Source organism: Vulpes lagopus, chromosome 4 (genome assembly GCF_018345385.1).
Source record: "Vulpes lagopus strain Blue_001 chromosome 4, ASM1834538v1, whole genome shotgun sequence".
In the NCBI taxonomy this organism is placed as follows: Eukaryota; Metazoa; Chordata; class Mammalia; order Carnivora; family Canidae; genus Vulpes; species Vulpes lagopus.
This window is the reverse complement of record NC_054827.1, coordinates 39,031,857-39,049,221: the sequence shown is the minus strand read 5'-3', so window position 1 is coordinate 39,049,221 and position 17,365 is coordinate 39,031,857. Positions and strand designations below refer to the sequence as shown.

Below are 17,365 nucleotides of genomic sequence, written 5' to 3'. Positions count from 1 at the left end.
ACGAGCCCTTGCGGGGATGCCACCACACAGGATGGGACGGCAGGCTGGAGTTGAGAACCAGGGGGATGAAAGGAGAGTGGGAGAAGACAAACTCTGACAGGTCATGGAACCCAGCTCCTTCCACATCCCCCCTCTCCTTACTGAGAACCAGGTGCGTGCCCACTGACCCCTGCCTGCCTGTGTGCATGTGCCACTGCACCTCCACTGTAACACGGACTGGGGCCAGGTCTGCTGGTAGTCATCAAATCCCACCAGCTTTCTTCAGCAACTATCAGATACCACGGAGGAGGTGACTCCACAGTCCCACATGTGGAAGATGAATCCATCAGCTACTCCAAGCCCTCCTAACCCATCGTCTGGAATTAGCTGTGTCTACCTTCTGGAGGCCGCCAACAGGGCATGCAGTGGTACATGGGCACCGAGGTCGATCCCCAGGGCACCCAATGCTCCTGGGAGGACAGCAGCCCCCTGGACAAAACAGGGAGAGCCGTGGGGGGGGGGGGCAGGTGCACAGCTGGAGTGTGGCCAGCAGCAACATTCTGGATGCCCTAGAATAGCACAGAAAATATGAGCTCTCTGCCCCCAAAGACACACATTTCCCAGTTACTCTGCTCCTCCAGAGACCATGGTGGAAATGCGGCAGGCGGAGAAAGGCAGATTCTCTGAAAATGGAGTTCCTAGAGGAATGGGCTCAAACCATGTAGTTTCTGGCATCACAGCTCTAAGGAGCTGAGGAAAAATGAAGCTTTAAAAATCTATCATATTATCCCTTCTGACTATAGAACTGTTTTCTCTTTATTTCCAAATAATCAACATTTAGAAGTGGCTGCTAAGTCTTCAGCTGTCCCAAGTTTGTCCTGGTATCAATAATCTGGAAACCAACACTGACATGTACCAGGGGAGCCCTTTGTTCACAGGAAATCCACCAAGAATGCTTCGGGAAAGTGGAGAGGCCGTGTGAATGACACTGCGGGCCGTGCATCTGACGCTGCATTTCCTCTTAGCTTGGCCAACCTTGGCCCACCATGCACCAAGCTCCCTTGGACTATTATTTCTACTTCTTTAGAGAGAAAATGTTTGTCTCGGAAGGACTTTCCATTGAATGAAGACCCCTCACTTCGCCTCTGATCGCAGAGCCCTCCAAGAGGGAGGGGTGCATGAGAGACAAGGAGGAGAGGCTGCAAGGAAATACGGACTTGGGAGAAAAATGTGGTTCAGGAGGATTCTCACCCAACAGGAGAGGATGGTCAGTGTTGGATTGCACGAAGGCTGTGGCGGACTCCGGGCTGCTACCTGCATATTTAAAGGAACACAGGCTGGGGACAGCTGGGTGGCTAAGTGGTTGAGCATCTGCCTTCCGCCCAGGGCATGATCCTGGAGTCCCGAAATCAAGTCCCACATCTGGCTCCCTGCATGGAGCTCAGTTCTCCCTCTTCTTGTGTCTTTGCCTCTCTCTGGGTCTCTCATGAATAAATAAATAAAATCTTTTAATAAATAAATAAAATCTTTTAAAAAATAAATAAAATAAAGGAACACAGACTGGAGGCTGTGTGTGTCTACAGCATGCGCCCTCTTCTACATGTGGCTGGTCCTCTGTCATGAGAGGATAGTTTGTGAACAGAATGGATTCCCCACAATATAGATAATGTTCACTGAATTCACAAAACCAACTTCTTGAAAATGTACATATGTGACTTTTTAAGCGATTTTAGGCCTGTCAGGTGTTGTGCATCATTCTGAGTCACTCTTACTGGTTTTTGAGGCTGTTTTTTTCACACACTTAGAGCAAAGCAATTGAGCCCATCCTCCTGTCACGTCCACATTCAGCCCACCTACCCTGACGCCTCTTTCTCCGTTGTCGGGCACCTACTCCTGATCCTGGTCAAACGGGGGTCTCTCTGCTTTATAAGTCATGTCGAAGACCCCAGCTGTTTATCTCCTTGATGTTTTTTTTTTTTTTTCTCCTTGATGTTTTTATGATTTCTTTAGCCCTTCCTTGTTTTCTGCTGTTTCCCTCATCGGTTCCTGGTCTGTAATATCTTCTGTGCGCTGTCAGCCTTGTTAGTTATTGTATCGCCAAGTGTTTCGTGCACACAAACAGGAATAAAATAACCTCATAACTGGCCTGTGCTCACCACTGTTTCAGGTAAGATGGAAAGCTCTGTATTCAAGACCCTTGCCTGCCCAAACCTCTCTCTTTGCCTCACCCCAGAGGAGACAGCTGTCCTCACGTTGTACTTGGCCTCGTGTTTCCTCCCTTCCACACGGGCCACATGTGTGACTTCTCCTAAACACTGATGGTGCGGTTCTCCTCTGTCCGCTTCACATAGTCTTAGGCTCTGCATGTCTGGTACAACCTCGCTTTACTTGCTCAACATGTTTGTGCGATGCAGGGATGCTGATACATGTGCTTCCGGTCTGTTGGCCCTGGTTACATATAGCGTGGAATCGCATCCTGACTGATGGGTGCTCGGGTAGGTTACCTCCATCGGTCCATATCACCACTGAGGTGGCAATGACCGGTGCAGATGGAGCAGATATATAATCTGAGTGCATAACTAGAGGCAGACAGCCGGGATGCAGGACATTCACTTCATCACTTCTGCTGCTGCCAAAACAGCTTCCAAACTGGCTGCAATCCACTGTGCCTAAGAATTTCCAATGGGCCCTAGATTCTGGCCAATACTTGGGATTGTCAGGTTCTTTCATTTTTGCCATCTTATAGTTAATGAAACAACCTCTTACGATCTGACCGTCCATTTTTCTGATTACTAGTGAGGCTGAGTGGACTTTATTTCTTCCTGACTTAGGAGTATTCTCTACATCCTGGGCCTAACAGTCCAGCTGCCCCTCTGTCCCCTTGGCCCTCTCATGGCCTCTCCCTTCACCTCCTGTCGTTCACACTCAGGGGCCCCTCCACCAGCTTCTCACCATGTGCGGATGTCCTGGGAAGAACAAGTATCAGCTCTGCAACTGTACGTGCCTTGCATGGGCACGTCTCCATCTCCCTGCCCCGCATCTGCCTGGAACATGGGGTGGCGGGCCTTAGCTGGGCCTCAGAAAGGTCTCTGCACTCTGCAGAAAGGAACCTGCACTCTGCCCCAACCACTGGGGCAGAGTGCAGATTCCCGAACAAGACAGGACGGGTTAGTAAGTGGGGGTTGGCTGCACACAGAGATGGATCAAGGAGGAAAATGAAGAAGCCAGCCAAAGCTCAGCTTAACTGACTTGCTGCACAAAGCAACCTGGTGTAGAGCGTGCATGTAACGCAGGGCCAGCAGCCAGCTCCTCCGATGGTCATCAAGTGTGGCCATCACAGTGATCCACACCATTACATGATCTCTCTTCCTTCTCTCTTAAGGAATTATAAAACTGAATTAGATTTTTTTTTTAATTTTCTTTTTGGTTTTGACGTACAGCTCAATACAACAGGAGATTCTTGCCAGGAAATAAATCCATAGTTGTTTTCATGACAGCAAATTATGTGCCAACGAGTGACATTTAAATGCTGGATTTTAATGGGCTTGTCAAAAGAAGTGAAATGTATTTTTTTAAAATTTAATACATGAGAGAACAAGGAAAAGAACCCTTCTTGTAGGACACAAGAATGGTAAGCAGAAAGTGAACATATTTTTTCCTTGATGTATGTATTTACATGGAAAAGGAAAATTACACAATTAAATCACATCTTCCCTTCCTTCTTCATGAGGAAGGCTCCCCAAAGGCACTGCAAGCAGCTATCAATGAGACCGGCAAAACCATGTCACCAAACAGCAGCCTTAATGTGTAAAACTTGCAACCCGCTCTACTTCAAAGGCACCTGCCTGGGTAGAATGATCTTAAGGGATTCTCAGAAAGCTCCCTCCCTAAAAACCATCTCATATCAGGCTAACCAAGTTCAGGAAACCAGCAGGATTAAAGGTTGTTTCCTTCCTAAACTCCCCAACACCTCCAGAGTGTCATCCCATAGTGAGCCTTTCATTACCAGGGTGAGAAACCCAAAACAGCCAAAGAACATTTGGAGAAGACAGTAGACACCACTGATCGAAAAAAATCAGAGAAAGAGTCCAGATTATATGGTGCTGCTGGAAGCAAGCAGTAGATGAGGGATTCCAAAGTGGTGGGGGCACATACATGTGTGCATGTGTGTGTACGTGTGTGCACATGTAGGTGACCATACCAGTGTTCGTGTGCAGCCATGTGTGTGCAGATGGATGTGTGGGCGTGCGTGTGTGCATGTGAGTGCATTAGCCCATGTCGTGGTACATGTGTGCACACGTAGGTGACCATGTGTGCACATGCCAGTGCTCATGTGTGTGGTTGTGGTCGTGTGTGCACATGGATGTGTGTGCGTTAGTTCATGTCGTGGTACATGTGTGCACACACGTATGCGTGACTATACTCACACATGCGTGTACATGGATGTGTGTGTGTGCACACAGGTGTCGATGGGAGAGGAGGTGGTGACCCCCACTGAGCAGCAGCGAACTGCATTCACACTAAGGTTTGTTGTAGGACAAACATCAGGCAAAACAATCCAGGGTCACAATTACCCAACTTTAAATTCATGCTGGAAAAAAAAAATTTTTTTAAATAATAATAAATAAATAAATTCATGCTGGTCGGGTTGACATGGACCTGTCCCCATTCATGTGCAGGAGCAGCAGGGGGGCCCTCGGACATGGTCTAGGCAGAAGGCTAAGACACGGCAAAGGGCCAGGGAGGACCAAGCCATCCGGGCACAGGTTGTCCCCATGCTCACTGAAGACAGACTCCCAGGCCCTGCTCAGAACCACTGGGATGGGGGCCCTTAAACCTGCATTTTCCAAGTTCCAAGGATGAGTTTTCCGTCTAGGGAAACCAACAGCCACAGGAAAGAGAGGTCACAAGTGGGAGGCCGACGGTGCTGGGAGAGCAGGCCTAGGTCAGGGCCATCCCCAAAGGCCTGGCTGTCCGGCCACTGTGCTCATGTCCTATTGTCTGTGACACAGCAGGGCTGATGTTCAGTGGGTGTAGCTCTGCACCCCGCTTGGCTGCTGTGCCCTCTGGCTCCAAGGAGAAGCCCCTTGTCTCCAAGAGCCTCCACTGGCGATACAGGAACAGTTGAAGCCAATCTCAAGGCTCACACGGCATCAGGAAGGTCAGATGGTCCACGGTGTAGACCGAGCAGGTAGGCAGGCCCCAAGCAAGATAGTGAAGAGTATGTGCCACCCGGCCTCCCGGGGCCACTTCCCTGTCGGCTGCCAGAGCCAGGCCTTGGCTGGGCAGGGGGCTGAGACGAAGCCAGGGGCGCCCAGTCACATAAGGGAGCAGAGCCAGAGGGGCCTCAGCCTGGGGCAGGGCAACATCCTGCCACCTGGAAGTGCCGTTCCTCTGTCTCCCTGTCCCTCCTGGGTCTGCTAAAGGAAGAGACAGGACTCAGAGTGAAGGGGGGCAGCTCCTAGGGAGACGGCCTGTGGAAATTTCCCAGTCTTGCCCCGAAGCAGGACTCCAACTCCAGCTCCTCATGAAGAGCAACTGAGATGCATGCCCACACCTCACCCTCTCCAGTTGCATTGTGATTTTCCCAGAGAGCCCTCATCCGACGTGTGAGAACTGCAGGCCCAGCCCAAGGCCTGGGGCCACACCCACCTGCCACAGTTCGGAGGCAAGTCCACCCCAAGCCCCGTGGGCCACGGTTCCCCAGGGCACTGACCGGGGAGGCTGGAAGCACAGAGGAGAATCCAGCCATCAGCGGGAAGGCGGGCAGGGGGTAAACCAGCTGGGGTGAGAAGCTGCCAGGGAGCCCAAAGGGACTACAAAATCATTCCAGAAATTTCTAGGACAGTGTGCTTCAGAAAAGCACAAGGACACTCCCAGGAGGCTAGACCATAAGCCCACTTCATACTCACGCCCTGGCCCTACTGGGACATGACTCCCAAGCCAACAAAAAGAGATGCAATGTGCCACCCAAGAACAAGCTAATGGAGGGAGGGGTACCTCCATGACCCAGTCCATCACTTGACTGCCCTCTGGTGACACCTGCCGCAGAAGCAACCTACCACCTCCAACACAGAACCCTATCCCCACCAGACCTCTCCCAGCCTCTATGGGCAGCGCCAGGTGGCTCCGGAGGAATCTGCGCACCTGCTCCAGGACCCACCAGAGGGGTTCAACTTGGAACCGGGGAAGGGGTTCTAAAGCAAGACAGATGTCACAGGGCAGAACTAAGTGTCATAGCATGGGGCGGGGCAGGGCGACCTGGGGCGGGGCCAGGTGACCTAGGGGAGGATTTTGAGGATTTTGTGACCCAGGGGAGGGCTGGGCAATCTAGACTGTCCATTACCAGATGGAGAAATTGAGCCTCCAGGAGGTTTAGTGACCCCCCGCCCCCTGCCGCCCACCACCCCTCCACATCTTCCTCTGGAAGACAGTTTGGTGGTTTCTTATAGAAGTAAATCTACCCTTATATGAACCAGAAATGTACCCCTTGGTATTGACCCAAAGGAGCTGAAAACACGTCCACATCAGACACTTCAGAGATTTATTCACAACTGCCAAACACGGAAGGAAGCAGGATGCCCTGAGCTAGGTGGACAGATTACCAAGGCCACTCCTCCAGACAACTGGATATTGCTCAGAACTAAAAAGACATGAGCTGTCAAACCATGAAAATGGAGGCACACGAGGAACTTTAGACACACAGGACGAAGTGAAAAAAATTGAGTCTGAAGAGGCCTCGTACACGTGTGACTCCAACTCCATGACGCTCGGGACAGAGCAACACTAGGGAGACAGCATAGAGATCAGCCGCCAGAGGACTGGAGGGGATTGGGGGTGGGGGGAACGAACAGGGCAGACTTTTAGGGCAGTGACACTACTCTGTAGGGTCCTCATGATGCTCATGTCACTGGACACTCGTGCAAACCTGCAGAGCGTACAAAACAAAAAGCCAACCCTAATGTCAACCACGGACACTAGTTAATTATATCAGCACAGACTCATCGATTGCATCAAACACACCGCGTCAAGGCAAGATGCTAGAAACGGGGAAATCTCCCGGGAGTGGGGCTAAGGGAGTATATTCCGACTGTTTAACCTTTCTGCAACTCTAAACTGGCTCTAAAAAAAAGAAAATCCACTAATTAAAAAGCTATTTGCCTCCATGTTTAACCACGTCCACAAAGTAGCATCTGTGTGGCTCCTACTCACGTGGACATTAAAGACACAGTCCAGCCCCTAGGGGACTGAGCTGCAAGGCCAGTGGGTCCCCAGCTTCACAGGTCTTCCGCACACTGCTTGAGGGGGGACATTGAGACCCAACCTTTCACTGTTACACAGGAACAGATAGATGGTCTCCTGGAGTCTTAACGACTTGCATGAACAGGAAGGTTCTAGATCTACTCAACTGAGGCCTGGCTTGAATCACCAAGACAGAGTCATAGCTCTTCCAGCTATTTCCAGACTTGGCAACCCCATCTCACAGACCAGAGCCCATGGATGATGGGGAGCTGAGGACAGGTCCCCTGAAGGCTACACGAGCCATACATTCCCACTGTTATCCTTCTCCCAACCTTGTCCAAAAGGACCTGTGGCCTCCGCCAGGATGACTGTGCACACGGGAGAAGGAAAGAATGAGAATTTTCCATGGTTGTCAAGCACCAACTCCGAACTGACACCAAGAGCAGAAAACCCAAATCGTCGCCCTGGTCTACCGGTCAGAGCAGAGGCTTACAGGGGTCAGGTGACCAAATCCACCCTGTAGTTATTTCCCCAGTTCTGCAACATGTAATGGTCACAGACACCCTTGGCAGCTGGCGGGATCCCCAGGCTCATTCCTTGACCTGTGGAGCCAAGGCCCTTCTGGTGGGAAAGGTGGTAGGACTGCCTGGACTTACAAAACCACAGGCTTCACCAGTGGAGCCCCCCGAGTGCATCTGGATGAACATAACCCTTTCCCGCAGAACTTTCCAGCATCTTACCCGGCCAGCGTACGTTATGAACAGAGCAAGTCCTGTTTCCCAAACTTACTGGACCACAGATTGTCTTCATTATGGAGCCACAGATAAGCCCCATAGGACGTGATGCAGAAGGAAAGCAGACTCAAGGGCACGGCCGTGGCTCTCCTGGCCCCCAACCGCGAGATGGGCAACCTCGCCTTACAGGAGCTGTGCCCCCACCGCTCTCCCGTCGACCTCCTGCCCCAGCTCTTGGGGCCCAGGAGGGAGGCCGCACAGAGTAGGAACAGATCCCAGTAACGTACGGATACAACGTGGCTTCCCCTCCACTTTACAGATGACATACATGATATAAATTATACATGTTATAAACATGCATGATAATCTTTAGATTATTGTCATTTTTAAAATTATCTTCTTAGCAGGCCCTGAAGTTAACAGGGAACAGGTATCTCCTGTGACAAAATCATGTAACAAAAACCTGCATAATCACTGTACTTGGGGGCAAACTGGTTTTCTGGAGGCTGAGGAGCCACAGGGTGGGGCGCCGTCTAGCAGCACTGAACAGGCTGCCAGCCCGTCCCCTGAAGCATGACAGAATCACCATGGTTCCTCTCCATACAGCAGCCCATGGGGCCTCCTCCAACTCCTGCCGGAACCTTCCATGAACAAGCTGGCCTGCTCCCAGCCCTCTCTTCTCCATTGCAACCTTGTAGAGTCAGTCCTTGTAATTCCTCATCACCTACGAGGCCCACTAGGTGCGCCCGGGCGCTTGGCCCAGTCCCAGGGCACGGTTTGGGCCAGGCCAGCCTACCTGTGTGGGAGAGCCTCTGCAGGGTGGCTGTCAGGCGCTGCAGGACCACCGGCGGCACTTCATACTGGTCCGTGTCTAGTGCTGGAACCTTCTGGCATCTTCCGAACACTCCGTCTGCGGAGAAGGGAAGCAGAGAAGAAAGGGAAAGTGACATTTCATTTTCAGGGAGAAGAAAGGTATTAAACACATCCTTGCAATATATCTAATTATGCACGGCAGCGAGGCCCCAGAAAGTCACCACAACTCATTAAGAATTCAGAGCACTGGGAAGGTGATGGTTTACTTCAATAAGAGACCATCGTGGAAAACACAACTGCAAAGGTAGAGAGAAGAGGACATGCATTCGGGAGAGTTTGCGTTTTCTCTTCAACTTTCCCGTCCCTTCCCCCTGGCCCTCCCCACCATTCATGTTTTATCATTTCTTGCCCCTGGCTGTCCCCTCTCTGACCCGAAGCTTTGCTGCTGACAATCCCATGACAAAAAAAATCAATAACATTCAGGGCCGGTTTTCCAGATGAGAAACAGGACACCCAGGAAATATAAATATTAATCTGCAGAAGCTGTGAGGACCGGGGTGGAAGGGCTGTCTGCCATGCAGGAGTGGGCGGGGGCAACCTGGGGACAGCAGCGAGGTCAGTTCCCAGGGAACCTTTTTTTGCAAGGTGGCCAAGGAGAGGTGCTCCAGGACGGGGACACATTTATCTAGCTCTCTTCCATTTGTCTAAAATGACAGACTCTGCTCACCATCTTTTCAAGCCACACCTTCTAATTAATTTAGGCCCCAATTAGTCTTTATTCGGCAAATTGTTCACTTTGAAATAAGCTTCCTGTAGGGGGTTCAAACTTCCTAATTACTGTCTTTCATACACACAAAAGACTAATTCAAGGGCCAGTGCTTCATCCACAGGGCAGCCATCTGCAGTTTCAGGCCTGGATGGAAGGGGAAACACATCTTTATTGTTTACCACGGTCTCATTGCACCAAGTAGAGCCGAAGAAAGCCATTCAAATGCAACAAGTTTAATTAGCAGAAACACATTTGCCCAACGCCAGGCTGACTGGGTAATTACTGGTCTGATATTACGTGTGTGCTCAGGGCGGTCAGGGCTGTGGAATTAGCAGGAAATCACCTCAACTATTGGACGCACGTCGTGGATTTCTAAGGGGACTCTGCAAAACCCAGTGGCTCTGGGAGGACGACCGCTGGGCGCAGGCAGACAATGGCCGTGGAGGGAAGTCAAAGCTCCTGCAGCCACCTCCGCCACGCTGGGGTCAACGGCGCCACCCTCTGCCTCAGGGACTCGCTTCCACCACCAGGATGGCCACCGTGAGCCAGAGGGAGTCCCAGCCCTCGTTATCTCGGAGGAAGGGCCCTGTCCTCCTGCCATCACCCATGACAGGCAACCTGCTCCGCACAAACACAGCACGTGTCTCTGGTCCTTGATTTTACCTTGTGCAAAGAACTCTGTGCCTGTGGATGGCACATTTATGAGAGAAAAACGAAGAACTCTTTAGAATGCACCTGACATGTTTTCTTCCCTTTGCAGATGGAGGGTCTCCAGGGCAGAACCACAGCACATGGGGACTAGACCAGTAAGATGGCCTGACCCCACTTTCACAGGTGGGCATCCTGACCAAGGCCTCGGGGGCAAGAGAAATCCGGCTCCGGATATGCAGTGGCCGTCCTCACCGGAGAAGAACCGCCACAGACATTGCCTATTTCGGGGTATCCCAAGCGGATGAACTCCCTTCTGAATTATAAAGGCATCATTTGTTCAATTTGGTCTGTGCTGCACAATGTTGTAAATATGTTCTCAGAAAAATATTTTTTGGATGTCCTTGAAATCTTTCTCTTAAATAGGTATTTAAAACACACACATATATATAATGTAATACATAGGATCTTTTCGTGCTTTTAAAATTAGTTTTAGCTAAAAATTTGGTTTTAATGATTTGAACATTGAAACTAAACTATTAATTCTCTTTGCTGCTAGACCACAGCCTAGCTGAGGAGGTAGGTCACACCTTTCCCTGGTACATTTAAAAAAATTTTTCTTTTAAACTTCTTTAAAATTAATTAATTTATTTATTTGACAGAGAGCCAGTGCATGTGTCTGAGTGCAGGGAGGGGCAGAGGGAGAGGGAGCCCAAGACGGGGATCCATCCCATGACCCTGAGGTCACAACCTGAGCCAAAATCACAAGTTGGACGTTCAACTGATTAAGCCACCCAGGTGCCCCGAATGAACGTTATTTTTTTTTTTTTTAAAGCAGTTTTAGGTTCACAATGAAATTGAAGGGAAGGTACAGAGATTTCCCATATGCCTCCTGCTCTCACGTATGCACCCCTTCCCCATAATCAGCAGCCCCTGCCAGGGATGTACCTCAGCCACAGCTGATAAGCCCACATTGATTCGCCACCATCACCCGAAGTCTGCAGCTTTTAGCAGGGTCGTTCTATGTGGTGTACATTCTATGGACAGATGCACGATGGCGCGTGTTCACCACTGCGGTGTCATACAGCATGACTCCCTGAAAGTGCTCTGTGCGCCACCTATTTATCCCTGTAACCCCTTCACCCCCCAACAGCCACTGATCAGTTCACTATCTCCACTAGCATCTTTTCCAGAACGTCCTGGACAGTTGACCCTTGAACAACAGTAGTTAGAACTTTCTAGGTCCACTTTTACACAAAGATGATTTTCTTTAGAAATACAGCACAGTGTAGACGCACACGTGTGGATGTGTTTGTGTGTGCATGCGTGCATCTACATGTGCATATACAGTGTATTGTGACCTGCATACATGTGTGCGTTATTTTCATGAGCATGTAAGTTTGCATCTGCACATGTATACGTGTGTGCACATTGCCTACATATGTATTGCATGGATGTGTCTGTTTCCATGTTTTGTGCTGTGCACATGTGACATGTATTTACAGATGTGTGTGCGCACATACACACATGGGCCACCTCTACCAATTTTTTAATTGCCAAACCGCATGTAAGAACCAAGGATACTACTATTCCAACATCATGAGTACATCTGAGAATCAGATATTGTTAATACTTCCCTACTTTGAAACCGGATTTCCATATTTACTTCTCAACAAACAACTCCACGAGCTTTCTCTGTGTCCTCGGGATGACTGTGCACACTCTCAACATACTTCTCATTACCTCCAGGCCCCCATCTGCTGCGCATTGCAACACTTCCTCCCCTTCCAAAGGGTAGATCCTGTCCCTCCCCACACAGCTCTTACTGGTACTCCGGCCCCAGGAAACGTACAGCCCTGCTCCCACCTCCCATCTGCTGGACAGATGAACAGCTGCAAGTCTTGCATCTGGGGCGGAAGCAGACATGCAAACTATCTGCCTGTAACTGCGATACCAGCTATAGAGGGATGCGCCAGAGGGCAGCATGCGGCAGGGGCCCTGACCTCACCCTAGAAAGTGGCATCTGGCTGAGCTTTAACCTCCGCAGAGCAGGGCTGCCTGTGTGGGGCTGGGAGGATGCGAGATAGGCAGCAGGCTCTGGGGGGGGTGGGCAAGAAGCACCCAGTCCCTCGGCCTCCGGGACCAAGGGACAGAGCTCCAGGTGTGAAGCAGGTCAAGCAGGGTCCACAAGGCCTGAGGGCATGGGGCAGTATCAGCCCCCCACCTCCGCCAGCTGCTGAGGCCTGACGGCTTGTTTTGCACTTTGTCAGGAGTCATGGGGTCACAGGAGCTGCCTGTCCAGGGGAGCATGGGTCAGCGAGGGTGGCCGCCAGAGAACAAGAGAGCAGGACAGATCCACAGCCCCATCAGAGATGAACCCAGAGGATGCCAATGCGCCCAGCCACAGGACAGTCCCTTCCATGCGTCCGTGGTGCAGACAGGTTCCGGGGCTCAAGGGGACACCCTGACGATGGCCCACACAACGTGAGTTCTTCCAAATTAGTAATCTGTCTCGCTGCCACCTAGAGAGCTGAGGAAGCTGACGACCCAACAGCCCCTGGGCAGGGGAGGGGGTGACTGCATCCTTCCTTGGGGCGTCACCTCCAGACCTGCGTGGGCAACGACCACATGAACCACAGATCGGGACACATACTCTTAACCCCCAAACCTGCTGACCTCAGTGGAATTCTAAGGCCATGCTCCCAAGTCCAAATTTCTGGAATGGTGATCCCCCCTTGGTTTCACAGAGCAGAAGACTGGGCCTCACTGCTTCCAGACACCGGAGAATACACGGTCTTAAACACCAATAAAGAGGGGATGTGGTGGTGCTAAGAAAGTGGGTGCTACTCCCCCCCACTAAGCATCACTGACCACAACTGGGTAGCTAGCATCTTCCATTAGAAAGAGAAACCTCAATGGGGGTTTTTGCTGGATTTCTGGAAAAATGGGAGAAAACAGCTCGTATAATATTGTCTGTACGTTTGTCGTAACCAGTGTTCCTGGGGCATTAGTCCCACTGCCAAATGTCATTTTCACTCATAAACATCAATGTCCCTTAAATACTGTTGGGGGCCTGGGGCAGTGCCTTCATCCCAGACCGCTTCTCCCTTGATGTGCGGGGCTGAGCATCTCCAGGCTGCACGCACAGGCTGCATGCACAGGCTGCACAAACAGATACACACACAGGTGCATGCACAGGTGCACACAGAGGCCGCACACACAGGTACACACACAAGCTGCATGCACAGGCTGCACGCACAGGTGCATGCACAGGCTGCACACACAGGTACACACACAAGCTGCACACACAGGCGCATGCACAGGCTACACACACAGGTGCATACATATGCACACAGGTGCACGCACAGGCTGCACACACAGGTGCATGCATTGGTACATGCATAGGCTGCACACACAGGTGTACACACAGGCTGCATGTACAGGTGCACACACAGCTGCATGCATAGGTACACACACAAGTGCACACATATGCTGCAAGCACAGGTGCATGCACAGGTGCACACACATGCTACATGCATAGGCTGCACACACAGGTGCACACACACGTGCACACACAAGCTGCACGCACAGACTGTATACACAGATGCACACACAGATGCTCATGCAGGTGTACACACAGATGGCTCACACCGGTGCACACACAGGTGCACACACATTGCACATCCCTCTGGCACTAACACTCTCCTCTACCCCAGGGCTCTATGGGATCCTGCAGGCAGGCATCGCAGCTCCACCTCTTACAGCTCCCACATCTGATACCATAGTCTGTACCCACTGCAGGCTCAATAACTAATTGTGACTGATTAACTGGTGTTTTTCCATCTGCCTGAGAAGAAGCTGAGATGCCCACAGAAACTTATAACACCATTAGCTAGCTCTATAATTTTCTGAAATCTCGCACTGATTTAGATGTCTACATCTCCCAGCAGATGACCAGGCTGGACGAAGGACCAGGGATAGCTGAGACCAAGCCCAGGAGGCTCATGGTGGGGCCTGCAAATGAGGGCATGCGCCTCTACCTTTCCTCAGCAAACACACAAACCCTGTTCCTCCTCCTCTGTGAACTCTGGGTTCAGGGCACTGGTTCTCCCCAGCACGTCCATTCCCAATCTCATATGTGGAGGAGGCGGTCCTAGTGTACTCCTGCTCTGGGGAAGGGCCTTCACGCCCAGAGACCCTGGGCCTTTGCTCTCAGGACGCTGTGGCTGTGGGGGCTGCTGAGTGTCAGGCCTCCAGGTGGCCATGGGCATGAAGAGACTGGTTTAGGTCTCTACAGGAGGGAACACTTCTATTCACTTTCCCTTATGCAATTCGCCTCAGGCTTACATTAAAGGACATTCTAGAAAAAAAAAGCCTAGGAGCCTAAATTGTACACCTGCTGAGATGCCCCTCACAGTATCATCAGAGACTCATTCAAAAAGACCCATCCCAGGAAGAACCCCCAGCCCCAGGCCCACAGGCACCCACCCTCTGCCTCCTGGGGCCTCACTGCCTGCTCTCGCCTCATTGCTGACCCTTCTCACCATGCGGGCTCCGGCAGTATTTTTTCAAGGAAGTAACCGTGTTCTTTGCACCCATGATACTTAATCCTCTCTTCTTCTTTTTCTAAAGTCTTTACCTGTTTTTATTTTTTATACACTTTTGTTACATTCCTCTAGGAAGAAATAACAAGACCAGCTAATTCAGAAACACAATGTGATCACTGTATTTAGAGGTTCAGGGTGGGATAATTCGTTTAGGGCACATTTAGAAATGTTTGCAATGCATATACCTGTTCAATAATTTGTGTAAATAGTTTATTCATGTAAACAATACACATGTGTAAATTTATTATCTCAGTTTCCTGGAAACCTTAAGAACAATGTTCTTGGAATAAGAAGGGAGGGGCAGAAAAGGTGTCACAATTATAAAGCCTTTGCAAGTGAGGGTGTACCGGAGGTGGTATTCAAAACATTATGGGTCTATAAGTTGTACCAAAACATCTACTTCTTTCGTTTGTATCATTCCTTCAAATAAAGTAATTTGGTACCCAAAAAAAAAAAAAAAAAAAAAAAAAAAACATTATGGGGCAGGGGCACCTGGGGGGCTCAGCCAGTTAAGTTTCCGACTCTTGAACTCAGCTCAAGTCTTGATCTTGGGGTCGTAAGTTCAAGCCCTGTGTGAGGCTCCACGTTGAGTGTAGAGACTACTTTTTAAAAATTATTATTATTGGGATCCCTAGCTGGCTTAGCGGTTTAGGGTTTGCCTTCGGCCCAGGGCGTGATCCTGGAGTCCCAGGATCGAGTCCCACATCAGGTTCCCTGCATGGAGCCTGCTTCTCCCTCTACCTGAGTCTCTGCCTCAATCTGTGTATATCTCATGAATAAATAAAGTCTTTTTAAAAAATTATTATTATTATTATTATTATTATTATTATTATTGGGCAAGGGGGAACATTACATAAATCCTCCATATGCAGAATTCCTTGCAGGGGTGAAAACAAGAGCTTTCAGGGGTCTAGTGAAGGGACCAGCCTGGCTTCTTTCCACAATCACAGAAATGATGGCCTGTGACATGCATTCAGGTTCTCAACATACTATATCCAGTAAACACCAAATGCGTTCATTCACCTTATGACATGGTGGCCACCCCCGCGGAACAAAAGGTGCAAGAGGGCTCTGTCTAGAACAGCTCCCGTGAGCTTGCATGGGAAGCCCAGGAAGCAGGCCCAGGTCTGACCATGGGACCTCCTGGAACATTCCAGGGATTCACAAAGGCTGAGAGATGTGCTCCAGGGAGCCCCATCCCCATGCCTGACCCCGTGGCCGTAACTACCATATCTGGTATCCGAGTGCCCACAGCCGCCATCTAGGGAGTACAGTGTATCTCACACCTTGTTCACCGCAACCTGCACCCCCCCCCCCATCCCACTTGGCACCAGGCGGCCTCGAGGATGAAGCAGCAACAGTGACCCCTCGTGGCCACCTCCCCACAGCACCGCGTCCTCATCAGCCACGGCCGCCTGGGGAGCTCCAGAGAAGCCACAATGGCCCAGACCCTGTGTGCACCCAGTGGGGCAGCCCCACGAGCTGGCTGGAGCCCCGCCGAGAGACGGTGGTGGTGTCCCCCAAGGCAGGGGCAGGGTGAACACGTTCCTGCACACCTGCATGTGTACATGCTCACACCCACACAGGCCCATGCGCTTGCACTCTTACACAGGTGCACACAGGTTCACAACCAGGCCAAGGGCCTCCATCTGCAGGCAGATACCTCACCCAGCTCAGAGACCCCGGCATGGGTGTGCTGCTGGGGCGTGCCCACGCATCCCTCTTCTCTGGCCTGCACTCCAAGGCCCCTTCAGACCCCAGCCTTCCTCCCCCTCCAGGTAAACCTGGCTTCCCCAGTGCGCTGCCCAGTGGTCTCCTGCCCTGGTCAGAAAAACCAGGGCCCAGAGAGGCTGAGTGACTTGCTGCAGGTCACACAGTCTGTGGTAGGCTGGCCTAGGGCTGCTCACCATCTGTTACTAAAACGGCGTGACTCTTGTGCAGCTGAGCCAGCCGGCCCCCAGCCTGGGCAGAGGAAGCAGGACCAGACACCTAAGCCCATATCAGAAAAACATAACCCACTGAGGTCCTGAGGAAGGAGTTGGAAGGACCAGCACACAGCTGTTTTTAGCCAAACGATGCCAGCAGTAGTTTGGGGTGGACTTCTCTGCACCGTGACAGGCCACCCCGGCCAGAGAGTTCAGGGCCCTCCCAAAAGTGGTCCCCACCCCCACACCAGCTGTGGGGTCAGTTCCCCTAGGGTCTCCCAGAGCTCCTCTTGGCAGCCTGGAGCCCAAACGCGCAATGCGGATGGGTGTGAGCAGGAGTCCCGGACTTTCTCTGGCAGCGGTGAGCCACCCTGAGTAACTGATGCACAGACCACACGGGAACCCCCCCAGGTGCTCGGGCCAAGCCTGCTGCTCAGACCTGGGTCGGCACAGCTTGCAGCCTAGACACTGCCAGCTCTGCTCAAGGCAGAGAATGAGACAAGGGCCGAGAACTTGTGTCACATATGCCCCGACAAGTGTCTGAAAGAACCAAGAGCTGTAAGGAAGCCCAGAGTGCAAGAGGCTAACAATCTTGGTAAAGCATCTAGACAAATGTGATTTTTCCTTAAAAAGCAAATAATTAGGAGC

General features: G+C 51.2%; 1 protein-coding gene across 5 annotated transcripts in view; it reads right to left on the bottom strand.

Moving 5' to 3' along the window:
• The window catches only part of PTPRN2 (protein tyrosine phosphatase receptor type N2), a 723,182-nt gene that overhangs the window by 508,203 nt on the left and 197,614 nt on the right, over positions 1–17,365 (bottom strand). For all 5 annotated transcript variants that reach the window (XM_041753464.1, XM_041753465.1, XM_041753467.1 and 2 more), the window contains one exon: positions 8,752–8,865. In XM_041753464.1, the coding sequence (XP_041609398.1) occupies positions 8,752–8,865 (114 nt within the window). The remainder of the gene's footprint in view (positions 1–8,751; positions 8,866–17,365) is intronic.